The following is a 13,743-nucleotide window of genomic DNA, read 5'->3' as shown; positions in this document are numbered from 1 at the left end:
AGAGGAGTAATAAATCAGCCATGATAGAATGCTGGAGAAGACTCAATGAGCTGAGTGGACTAATTCTGCTCCTATGTCGTATGGTCTTGTGGTGTTGCCAGCACCATCCTGACAAAATTATAACAAAGTGAAAGAAGAAAGGAAATGTCTGTGATATGATGGAACCAAAAGAAACTGAGTAACATAAGCAGTGGTGATACTAGCTGAGAGGGTAATGAAAATCTATTAATTGAAGCAGAGGAGATGTCAATAGAAGGCAAGTGAAAAGAGATGAGGGGGATAAAATACACATTATAGTTGTTGGAAATTTTTAATGAGAGTGAATTGCCGGTAAGGTAACATCTGTGTAGAGAAAAACACAGAAAATTAATTTTTTAAATGACATTTCATTGGAAATAGCCAGTTCCGATACAGACTAGAAAGGCTTTTTATCAAAAATTGTTGAATACAGCGTTAAATTCTAAGCCCTACAATGTGCCCAGATGGAAGATGAATTACTGTTCTGCAGGCTTATGCTAAGCTTCATTGCAAAAGTGTAGAAGCACTAAAGCTAAAAGGTCAAAGTGAGATAGATAATTAAGCGGTTCCAAGGGCAGCATCACCATTCTCAAACAAAAGCACAATACTGCTCTCAGGACCAAGCAATGAATTCAACAATTTCAGATACTGCATCAAAACCAGTCAGTTCTCATTGAGAATGTCCATAAAGTTAACTCTGTTTTTCTAAATTGCTGCCTCACCAACAGAGTATTTCCAGAATTCACTTATATTTCAGGCTTCTACCAATTCCAGTATTTGTACCTCATTGGGACAACATTCTTCTTTCTCTCTCTTCTGTAGTTATTCATCACCTTCTACTTACATCTCTTTTGGGACTGATCAGCTACGATTAACAAACTTGCACTACCCTTCTACAAATAGCACCACCACCACTATCTTCATCCTCAAAACATTCCTCTCAGCAATCTAAGCCTATTTTTAATTCCAACTTTTCCAAGTTCTGGTAAGTGGTCATCAACAGGAAATACTAACTCTGTCTTCTCAGGTACTGCCTGGACTCCTGAGTATATGCAGCATCTATTTTTGTTCTATGGTTGAAGATTATACTCTTTTATTTTTGATTCCTTCAAACACGTTTCCAACATCAAATATGCTGTCCACTTCTTTCTTTTCTCAGCATTCCTAACAAAGTGTTCCTTCAAGGACTTTAACTTATCTTCCATCGTCACCAATACAGACTTCTCTTACTATATATAGCACCGTTCTGTGTAATCACAGCAATATTCTGTTCTCTCCCCTAATCCTTCAGCCAGGCTGACCACTGCCTATCCCTTTATCCTCTTTGAGGCTTACAGTATCATTTTGTCAATAAACTCTTCTGCCTTCAATGCTTCCTTTTCGTTCTCATCTCTCCTTTTTCTTCCTTTGTATCTTAAACCATATTTATCCATATCATTTCCCAAATGAAAGGAAATATTGAAATACTATCTGCTCTTTCATCCATAACTTCTTCCCCTTGTACAATTTTCTAACATTTACTGTTCAAATCCATTCAACACTACCAATCCTCCACACCCTTCCACTAATCTTCAATCATGGGAGTTGAGAGTGGGAAAGACTTCCAGAAAGTTTCTAAACAGGAATTTCAAGAGATAAATCATAATGTTAGATACTTCATCTCTTTAAAAGGGTAGGTAGCCTTGAACTTCTCTGAGTACATATCATTTAACTTGAAAAGATTTGCTGACTGGATCTTTATACTCACCATGCTCAGAACTGCTTTACTGCGTGTGCTCACTAAGCAGACAGTTATAAGCCAGAAATAAAACTAATGACATATCATGAGCAACTGCCTTCAAAGGTCATGATTACTTCATTGCTGTTATATATTTAGGAACTGTGGGATTAAGCAAATATAATTTATTCTCTACAGTCAAAACATCATCACAGTCTCATTCTGAGATGGTTCTTGATACCTTGATGTAATCTTACATAGATTTTTGTCCATCGAATAATATCCCAAAAGAAACAAACATGTGAAATACACAATTGTGAAACCTTAATCCCAATTACAATTGTCATTCAACAACAAATTACATCATTAAATAGTGACATGCACTCTACACAATGCTCTTAGAAGTGCTGATGTTTTTTTTTCTCTTGTGAAGAGGACTGGAATTCCTTAACTGTTCTGTATAGACAAGGTTATCAGAGAGGCCTACCTGAATTGGGTGTGGAGGGTGAATTTGCCTGACTCCCTTGCTGGGCTACCACAGTTGTGGCATCTGCTGCCGTTTTGGCTGCATAAAGATTGGCCTCCTCCTGGAATTTTCCAATATTCTTCTTATACCTGATTCGTTTATTACCAAACCAATTCGACACCTGTTGTTTGCAAGACAAGAAGAATTAGTGACATGTTATAATTAATCATGTCATAGAAAATAGGAAGAAATTAAATATAGAACAAATTAACTGGCAGCATGGGATTTTGCACAATATTTATTCAAAACATAATTGATATGAAACTAAATGGATACAAATAGAAAATTACTTAACAATATTTTTGAAATGTCTATTTTTGCTCTTTTTGAAGGTGTGGATCTGCTTGGGAATAGTTCCGTGAGTACTGGCAGTCCTCCAGTATTTAAGCAAACTAATAGTCTTCACAGAAAACTAAGAATATGAGATTCCTATTTCTTTGCAATGTCATTTCAACCAAATCCCATTCTGTTGTTATTTAACATTATTTCTCAGCAAGGATCAGTGAGTGGTGAAATGGAAGAAAAATAATTTACCTCTATTTCCTAGGGTTCTGAAATTGATTGATATCTCATTACCCAAATAAAATAAATGAATTCAGCAGACTGGGAATCAAAGGTGTCTCCTGTTCAATTACATGGAATTAAGATTGTCTTCTCATTTAAAAGTGATTATTTTGTTCAGTTCAATAGTTTGAGAAGTTCCGTTGTGCTCGTAATTTACACTGCTACTTGCCCAGATAGTGCATTGAACACAGATAGTTCCAATGGTTCTGTGCAGACAGGACATCTGGATATGTATTAGTGATCTTATTTAAATAAATGGTTACTCAAATTCAAGTTCAAGTTTATTGTCATTCAACTGTATACATGTACTGCCAAATGAAGCAACATTCCTCCATAGCAAGGTGAAAAACCCAGAACACAACACAGAGAGCAATATTATCAAAATAAAATAACAAATAATCAGCCGCATTTACGACACAAGTTAAAAAGTTAACTGTTAATGTCACTGGCGCTTCATACGTGATGAGACCTGGGTGGTGCCATGGAGTTCAGTAGTCTTGCAGCCTGAGGGAAGGAGCCATTTCCCATCGTAACAGTCCTTGTCCTGATATTACGGTACCTCCGGCCTAATGGAAGGGGATCAAAGAGAATGTTGGACAGAAGGGAGGGGTCACTGACAATGTTAAGCTCCCTGCATACACAGCGCTCCTGATAAATGTCTCAAGTGAGTGGAGGAGCGACCTGGATGATTCTCTCAGCAGTCTTTGCAATCTTTTGTAGGGACTTGTGGTCAGATAACTTACAATTCCTATACCAGAGGGTGATGCAGCTGGTCAGGACACTCCCAATGGTGCTCCTGTAAAAATTGGTATGAATGGGTGGGGAGAACCTCGCTCACACTTCAGTCTCCTCAGGAAGTGGAGATGCTGTTGTGCTTTCTTGACTAAAGAGGTAGTTTTGAGGGACCAAGATAAGATAGTCTGTTATGCGCTTTCCCAGACCTTGAGGGTCCCAACACTCTCAACAGAGAAGCCATTTATGCGCAGTGAGAAGTGGTCAACAGGACTTTCCTTAAGTCCATAATAATCTCTTAAAGTCTTGTCCACATTGAGACTTAAGTTGTTATGGTCGCACCATTCCACCAGTTGCTCTATCTCCTCTCTATTCGCTGTCTCATTGTCATTGCTAGTGAGGCCAGCCACTGTTGTGTCATCAGCGAATATGATGGCTCGGTTTGCACTGGATTTATCAGTACAGTCGTGTGTCAGTAGTGTGAACGGCAGTGAGCTGAGCACGTAGCCCTGGGGGACACTGGTACTCACTGATGGAGCTAAAGATGTTGTTGTCAACACTGACTGACTGTGATTGTTCTGTAAAGTCTGATGTCCAGTTACAGAGAGAGATATTGGAACAAAATGTTGACAGTTTCCCAACACCTTAGAGGGATATTAGTATTAAATACCGACCTGAAGTTGATAAACACTACCCTGGCATATGAGGCACTATTTTCCAAGTAGGATGGACAGAGTGCAGATGCAATGGTACCGTCAGTGGACCGACTTAAGCGATAAGTGAACTGGAAAGGATCCAATGTAGCAAGAGAATGGGAACTTTCTACCACAATGGGATACTCCATACTCACCTTCACTCAGTTTGCTTATTTTATTTAGGTTCTAAAATCATATTTCAAAGTAATAGCAGAATCTTTATTTTTAATCCTGGGCAGCTTATCTCACAAAGTTAAGTGAAAAGGAGCATCTCACTAAAAGACGCCTTACTCAGATATATCTAGTCTCATATTTTCTGGTTTTGGTAGAAAATGATGGGGTCTTTACAGTGTTAGTGTGCTAGAGACACCTGTAGCTTAAAATTGGATTGCACCTTTCACAAAGGTCGCAATGAACAACCTCACATCGTTGCCTTTTCCCCACTCCCTTCATAACATTTAACACTTGCAGAAAATTGGCCAAAATCATTATATGTTCCTCCTGAAAGAAATGCTAATTCATGACCTGTATAATTCACAACATAAATACAGTTCTGCTATTAAAAAAGGAAAATCACCCTCATTTGAGCACAACCCCAATTGCAGATACAAAGCAGAACTTACACTGTGGCTGCTTGGAGGAGAGCTGGGCTGCAGAGGGAGATAGTTCCCAAGTTTTCTGAACAGCACATGAAAGCACTCATTAATTAGATGCATGTGTAAAGGTTAAATCCAGTCAACTAATGGAGCTGTCTGGAGAATTCTTTTTCAGAAACTGTTTCTTTTTCCACAGATGCTGCCTGACCCGTTTAGTTTCCCCAGTATTTACTTTTTTTTTAATCCTAAATGCATATGCCTAGTGTTACAGGCAAATTCCCCCATCTTCCACTAACAACTCATTATTCAGACAAAAATGCTCTAGAAACTGCGTACATTCAACCGTTGGACTCATCCTACTACAGGAATTGCACCTTTGTTTCTACAGAAAACTTGCATTTCTTCTGTTCCCAGCTCTGAAATAGGATGCAAAATTGAAACATTGCCTGTTTCTCTTTCCAAAGATGCACTGGAGCATTTCTAGCATTTTCCATTCTTATTTGAGGAAAACTCTGACTGTGGCTGGACAATGAGGACTTTTTTCAACTGAAAAGTACAGTCTCACTGTAACACAGGTAACCATGGTGAAATAATTCAACTCATATCATAATTGCCATATTATTCTGACAGTGACTGAGTATGGCCTCCACCAAGAAGCTGATTCTACTTGGTGTGTTATTTCATACTCACAACAGCCACCTCTGAAGGAAAGACCATAAGGTATGCACAAGTCACATGGTCACACAAAAGAACTGCTTAATACAGCCCATTCTTTAGAAGTTGTCCATTATGCATGACTTTAGTAATGACAGGCACAACACAAAGACAACCACAAAGTAGGCCTTCACATCAATGAATGAGTGTAGTCTTCCCTGGCTTGAAATGTTAGCCCTTCAATGTATTCTTAGCCATTGCATTGTGAGGTCAATTACTGTCAGCTGCTTAAGAAATTAAACGAGGATTAATTCATGAATGCAAGATGAGCAATGTAGGTAGTCCTGCAAAGCACAAAGTTAGAAAATGAATGCACCATGAAGATTATAATTATGCTGGAAGTTTAGCAAAAATATCATTGAATGAATCACTTACTGTATATCCCAACAACATTTCCTGTCCTGAATTTAGAAGTGGTTTAAAATTTACACAACTCTTGCAGGACTTGACAGGATATATGCAGAGTTGTTGTTTCACCTGCCTGGGGTGTCAGGAACAAAATATCATAGCTACAGGGATAGGCCACTGAGGACAGAAATAATAAAGCATCTTTTGGCCCAGAAAGCTCTAACTAGTGGGATTGTGGAGGCTCAGTCACAAAATACACTCAACACAGAGATCTGCATATTTTTATTGACTAAGTGAAACAAGGGATATGTGGATAATGCAGCAAAGTGGAGTTAAGCTAAAGACTGGTAGTGATCTTACTGAATGGTAGACAGATACAAACAGGTGAATGGTCTACTCCTGCTCATTTATTATATATTGTGTTCTTACTGGCAAATAAATTCAAGGAGACCCCTAAATTTTTCATTACTCCCTGAAAAGTAAAAAATGAAAACAGTAGGCTTTCTCAAAACCAATGGTTCTACAGTAGATTTGTTAGCCAGTATGCCCATTGGGGGCAATTCCCAAATTCCAAAGAAGAAGAGTGGTGTGACCCTACTTTCAACAGATTTCTGCATTGTCCAGTTTGATTCTGGTTTAAGCAAAGAGTGGAACCAGTTAATAAAGAAAGATTTCATTATCAGATAGATATTTGAATGTTTTATGCATGTTTGTGTATATACTCAGAGTTGAGTTATCCATGTTATAGTTCAGGAGCCTAATAGTTAAAAGGTAATAGCCATTCCTGAACCTGGTGATGTAGGACCAAAGGCTTCTTTACCTCCTACTCAATGACAGCAGCAAGAAGACAGAATGACCTGGATGGTGGAAATCAGAATCAGAACCAGGTTTAATATCACCAGCATATGTCTTGAAATTTGTTGTTATGTGGCAGCAATACATTGTACAAAACAGAATCATAAACTGTGAATTACAGTAGTATATATACATATTTTATAAAGAAAGAAATAGTAGGTTATGTTTATGGATTCAATGTCCATTCAGAAATCTGATAGCAGAGGGGAAGAAGCTGTTCCTGAATCGCTGTCTGTGTGCCTTCGGGCTTCTATACCTCCTTCCTGATGATAAAAATAAGAAGAGGGCATGTCCTGTATGATAGGGGTCCTCAATAATGGACACTGCCTTTCTGAGGTACCGCTCCTTGAAGACATCTTGAATACTATGGAGATTAGTAATAGTACCCATGATGGAGCTAGTTTTACAACTTTCTGCAACTTCTTTCGATCCTGCAGTAGCCCTCCCATACAAGACAGTGATGCAGCCTGTCAGAATGCTCTCCATGGTACATCTGCAGAAGTTTTAGAGCGTTTTAAGTGACAAACCAAATCTCCTCAAAATCCTCATGAATTATAGCTGCTGCCTTGCCTTCTTTATAGCTGCATTGATACGTTGGGACCAGGTTAGATCCTCAGAGATTTTGACACCGAGAAACTTGAGATTGTTCACTCTCTCCACTGCTGATTCCTCCATGAGAATTGGTTTATGTTCTCTCATATTACTCTTCCGGAAGTCCACAATCAGCTCTTTGGTCTTACTGATGCTGAGTATAAAGTTGTTGCTGCGACACCACTCAGCTAGCTTGATGATGTTGTTAGCTATACAATGCTCATTTGGAGAACTGCAGGAGAACATGAGCCTCATTGCCATTTGGACAGCAATTCAAGGGTAACAATGGTTTTATTTCTACAGCACCTAACAAATGGTCATGCATGATACAAATGCTATGCCAGATATCCTCCCCACCTCCTGGTCTGCCATAAATATCCATCAACTCTGTGGCAATATTCCAAATCCAATTACCCATCACCTTCCTGTCACTGTTGCTGGTCTTCTTCCATCTACCAATCTCTCCTCACATTTTCCCACTGCTAGCCCACCACACACATAGAAACACAGGAACATGAAAGCTAGGAGCAGGAATGGGCTGATCAGCTCTTCTAGCTTTTTATATCATTCAATATGATCATGACTGAATACCAACATTCAGTCCCTGTTCCAAGAACAATATCTAATTCCTTGGGTCTATTTAATGTTTTGGCTTCAATTGCTTTCCGTAGCAGAGAGTGCCAGATTTCACTACTCCCAGGGAGAAGAAATTTCTCCTAATCCCAGTGTTTAGTGATATACCCCTTGCCCCTGGTCCTGGACTCCCCCAGCTCCCCATCAGGAATGTTCTTCCTGGATCTAATCTCCATAAAGTACATAGTAACAGCTTTGGACCTTATTCATATCTGAGATTTGGTGGTGTCTTTCATTCTTTATGTTATTTGAGCTCAAATTATGTGCAAGAATTTATAAGTATAAGTCCTCCACTACTGTTTTGTTCTTACTTATCAGCATAGGCATGAAAATGTGAAAAGTGTCCCCATACATAAATCACAGTTTGGACCTCAATATCAGTTAAGGAAGCCTTGGCCAGAACAATAAAGTCTAATCTGGTCTCTGAAATCACTGATACAGTATATGGGGGGAGGGGTGGAATTAATACCTGAATCTGTCTGCCTCGCTGGGGTTTGAAGTATTAGGCAAGTTTTGAGCTATCTAATTGCTTAATTATTCAGTAAGTTCATTTGTTCTATATCTGCTAGCCTCTGTTGAAGGAACAATGAACTGATAAACTGGGCAGTATGATGAACTGTTGTTCAGAATGTTCATACAGTCCTCATCCTAGTGTCAAGGAAGCGGAATTGGCAAGCCGCACACATATCATCAGGCCATGTAAGACCCAGCTAGCAACTATACCCAGTATCCAACAAATGAAACTCAAGCAGCCACTGATACCATATTTAAGGGAGGACTCACCAAAAAAAGTTAGATTTGTCTGTCACTGTGATGTTTGGATTGTGTGGAATATATAATTACTCTAGAGCATTTTTTGCTTTTCATGTATCCTATTGCCTGCTTCCATGACATAATTTTCCTGCAATGGAATCATCACCTCAATGTTTGATCCTCTTATCAGGTTGCAGGACTGCTGCTGGACAGAATTAAGAATTCCTTGGGTATCCTCAGAATTGCGAACAACTGAGCAGCACAGAATTAATCAGAGGCACCAAAAGCATTTGGAAACACTGATCAAAGATGTTGAAGCAGGAGTTCAGAAATCTGAACAGCATTTGGATTGCCAACAGCCGTCTCCGCCAAGTGTCTCCATATGAGCCTGACAACCCACTGTTTCTCAACATATTTAAAATCTTGCATCCAGGGGAGAGAAATCCAAAGCTACAGTCCCCATATAGGACTAAGAAGAGAAGAACAGAAGAAAGCCATCACAACAATTCTTGGACAGAAGTAAAGAATGTCAATTGCTCACCACCTTCCTACCCTGAAAACTAGTTAAAATTTCTCTCAATTAAAGTCTGTTTTGATCTTTCATCATTACATAACTATCCTCATCAATGAACATTTGGTCAGCAATCATACTAATGTACTGGTATTGCAAGATCAACAATATTTTCTAGGCGCAACCATCAAATATGATAATAGGATTTAATGACAAGGATACTTTTTCATTTATTTTCAATCAGATTGCCTTTCTTGTAAGATTTTGTAAACTTACTGGAAATAGAAATGTTTCACTGGAAGGGCCCATCAGTGGGTGCAGCTGACAGCCTTGAGTGCTCCGTTCTGAATGTTGGCATCTTAGTAAGCAAGGATCAAGGGGATGATGAAGGAGCAAGTGTACTACCATCTCAGAAGCAGGCATCACTTAAGGCTGGTGTTCATCACTTCCACTGATTAATGGGAGAGTAATTTGCAGAAGAAGAATAACTCTTGCAAAGTGCTGAACGTTTTCCATTCATTAATCAGCATAAAATGAACCAAGTCTAATGCAGGCTGACTGAGCTTGTCCCAAAGCTACAATGACTGCAGTCATCTACTTGGTTGAATGACTTCAATGAAAGTTGCTGACTTACTAAGGTAGACCAGCAGTTGCAGAGATCACACAAGTTGGAAAGAAACTTCTCTACTTCCTCAACAATGATCCTGAAACTACTTAGCAAGTTTCTGAGCTTTGGTATGTATACTTCAAAAAATTGTTTATTTCATGGCTTGACCCAAGTCATAGATTCAGCAGAGCTGGGAGAGGACCTCATTCTTCAGGATTGTCCTCACCAACAGATCGTGCTGTTACATATTATATGTTTTTCTATCTCATGTACAGTAGACCCTTCTGGTATGCTTTCTAACTCCAAAGAATGTTAATAGGGTACTGGAAAGCCTGACTGTGCATCTTCAGAATTTGCTCCTCTGAAGAATCTTCTGCAGGAAGCTATTCATCCTAACCAGGACCTAAACGAAAGAGAAAAATGTCAAGAATGATGACAACTCTGAAATTTGCAGGTGTCAATCTTCAAAATGCAATTTGAATTTAGTTGAATATATCCTGAAATCAATGAGCAGTTGCAATTACATTGCAGACAAACTGCTCATCTGAGCTGTCAGCCATGCCTTCTGCGATGTTCAAGGCCTTACCTTTGTCAGTAATCTCTGGAGTTTCTCGTTCCACTTCAGTGCCAGTTGCAATAAATAGGTTCTCCTCCCTGGTTGTGGTCTCTTCTTTGATATTATGTGCTGCAGAAACAACTTGTGTCAGCTGCTAAGTGTCTGCTGAGTAGGTAACAAAAGGTGCACATGTTCATGGATAAGAACTGGAGAAGATGGAATGAGGATTGAGAGGGTGATGGTGAAAAGAGCAACGATACAGAACTTGAAGAATCCTGGGAGGATGTGTTAGTTGTGTAGTGCAGAGATGCAGGAGAATAACATTTTGCCTATAGCTAGAAAGGGAATATATTAGGAAGGTGGAGTAAGAAAGAAAGGAATATTGGCTAATGACATTAAGAGAAATGAAGAGGTTTACTGACATTTGTTTCTCCTGTGAGTTTTCTGAATCTTTTCCTACACTGATACTAGATCCTAGGGTGATGCTATTACAACTGACCCTTTTCAGCAACTTCTGCTATGGCATATATAGTAACTGGGGATCTCTCAAGAGCTGAGGAACATTAATTCCTTCTTTTCACTTGCCACCATAAATTTCAGGGAGGCATGAAACCTAGCTCAAGCCTGTGACACCATGAAGCTGTCATTCCATATGTGGAAAGTAATTTTGTATCAGGGACTAATTTTTTTTGCTAAGTTTATTCCCATTCTATATAAGGGTAGACTTCCTAAAATTGTGCTTGGCAAAGTGATAGAGAGGTCCGTTTCCTAATCAACTCCTCATAATGCTCTGATGTGAAGGTCTTGATGAATTCCCACTCACCAGACTAGCAATAAAGTGCCTACCTACCACAGAACTTCATTTAAACTACCCTGACAACAGGCTACATCCCAGCCCAGGTGGACCTGAAGCCTGTACTAAGTGAACTACACTCTGTGATCCACAGCCTAGAAATGGTGTACAAGGGCCCATTCATCATATCTGGTGACTTCAACCAGGCCATCTTCAAGAGAGTGCTACCAAAATTCTATCAGCATGTCTCCTGTACCATCAGGGCCCAAATGCTCTCAACCATTGCTACTCAATCAATAACAATGCCTACCGATACATCCGTTTCCCTGACTTCAGTAAATCAAGCCACCAGCTTGTGCTCCATCTCCCTGCATACAAACAGAAACTAAAGTGGAGGGTCCAGTACAGAATATTATTCAGTGCTATTCTGAGGAAATAGATGAGTTTTTATAAGACAGTTTTAAGTCAGTACACTCATATTTAAGGTCTCAGCAGACAATCTGAATGAGTATGTCACCAAAGTTAAAGACTTCAGCAGCAAGTGTGTAGAGGCATGCATACCAGAGACTGTTATCTGACTGTTCCTCAGATGAAAGAACCAAGAGATCAACACCCTTCTGAAATCCAGATCTGCAGCATTCAAGTCGGGTGACCTTATCAGGGATGCCAAGAGGCAATACCAATCCACAATATTGTCCCAGACTAGCTATCAATTATGGCATGGCAAAGCTTGCACTTTATCATGAGCTATGAAACAAAATCAGATAGCATCACTGACAAGAATGCATCTTTCTAAAATGAATTCAATGTGTTCTATGCACATTTTGAACAGCTTCTGATGCACAGTATCCACAGTCACTATTGCAGATGTCAGTTTTCCTGAGACTGAAAGCCTGGATGAAATCCCTGATCACATCCTCAAATTCTGCATGGAGTATCTGCAAGAGGTTGTTTACCTCCTCCTACTTCAGAGATTTCCACAGTTTTAAGACCATTACCAACCCACTGCCAAAGAAAAATAAGGTAAGATGCCTTAAAGACTACTGTGCAGTGGCTCTGACATCAAGCAACTCACCTGCCACTGAAACTGGCCCAAGGCTGGTGACATTTCCATGGTCCTACACTTATCTCAGGAACACCTGGATAACAACAACACCTACATCAGACTCCTGTTTATTGACTGTAGCTCCAACTTCAACACCATAATTCCAAACAAAATCATTCCCAAAACCTTAAACCTAGGACTCAGCACATTCCCACTGCAACTAGATCATTCACTTCCTGACCAAAAGACAACAATCAACAAGGATAGGCAGCAACATCTCCCCATAATTATCATCCACAATTATTCTCAGCAGTGATTCCTGCAACACTGCATCTTCAGCCTCTCACTTTACTGACAGCTGTGTAGCCAGATCCTGCTCTAAATCCAACCACAAGTTTGCAGATGACACCCCCATAGTGGGACAGATCTTAAATAACAAGATAGGAAGGAGAAACAGAGCCTAGTCACATGGTGTCAAGAAAACCACCTTTCCTTCAATGTCAGTAAAACAAAAGAGCTGGTAATTGATTTCAGGATGTGGGGCAGAGTATAATGCTGAGGTGCAGTTGATTGAGAACTTCAAATTCTTTGCCATTAATATCATCAATAACTTGTCCTGGTTCAACCATGTAAATAATATGGCCAAGAAAGCTCACCAGAAGCTCTAATTCCTCAGAAAGCTCAGTAAATTCTGCATATCCCTGTTAACTCTCACCAATTTTCAAGGTGCACTATGGAAAGCATATTATCTGGATGTGTCACATCTTGATATGGCAACTGTTGTACAGCAACTCTATCCTGCTGTTATAAGACTCTTGAATGAGCCTCTTGTACGATAAAGTTGAAGTTGCAGTCTATCTCAGTCTTTACATCTTGTTGTCTATTTGCAAAACACTTTCGCTGTAACAGTAATGCTATATTCTGCATTCCCTTTTCCCTTTGTACTCCCTTGGTGTATTATGTTTTGAAATGCTCTGTATGGTTAGCGTGCAAAACAATTTTTTTAATTGATTGTTGATACATGTGACAATAATTAACCAATTAAAATGTGCAGGGTGCTCATTTCCCAACACAATTATCTGAACTGCTCATCAATCATATTAAAACAATGCCCTGGTTTTAACATCATCTCGGTCTTGCACATTTTCCCCCCTGAATTTACATAAGGAAAGAAGATTGTAGAAGATAAAAGTTTGAATATTTAGACCAATATACCTGATTCTACTCCTGATTTTTAGATACAACATTTCTTCTTTGCTAATTAACGACTGCTTGAAAATAAGAGATTCTGCAGATGCTGGAAAGCTAGAGTACTACACACAAAGAGCTGGAGAAACTATGGCAGCATCTATGGAGGAGAACAAAGAATAAACTTTTCAGGATTGTTTGATTTCCATTTCTTGCTCAATCAATTAATTAATTTGTGCCATGCTAGCAACTAACTCATGCCTACAATGGATACATAGGAAATGATCATCTTCTTTACATT

General features: G+C 39.3%; 1 protein-coding gene across 4 annotated transcripts in view; it reads right to left on the bottom strand.

Annotated features, from left to right (window-relative positions):
• pbx4 (pre-B-cell leukemia transcription factor 4) overlaps window positions 1–13,743 on the bottom strand; it is a 418,773-nt gene that overhangs the window by 44,458 nt on the left and 360,572 nt on the right. For all 4 annotated transcript variants that reach the window (XM_059992097.1, XM_059992099.1, XM_059992100.1 and 1 more), the window contains exon 6: window positions 2,223–2,382. In XM_059992097.1, coding sequence (XP_059848080.1) covers window positions 2,223–2,382 — 160 coding nt within the window. The remainder of the gene's footprint in view (window positions 1–2,222; window positions 2,383–13,743) is intronic.

Source organism: Hypanus sabinus, chromosome 16, assembly GCF_030144855.1.
Source record: "Hypanus sabinus isolate sHypSab1 chromosome 16, sHypSab1.hap1, whole genome shotgun sequence".
NCBI lineage: Eukaryota > Metazoa > Chordata > Chondrichthyes > Myliobatiformes > Dasyatidae > Hypanus > Hypanus sabinus.
This window is presented reverse-complemented; position numbering and strand designations above follow the sequence as displayed.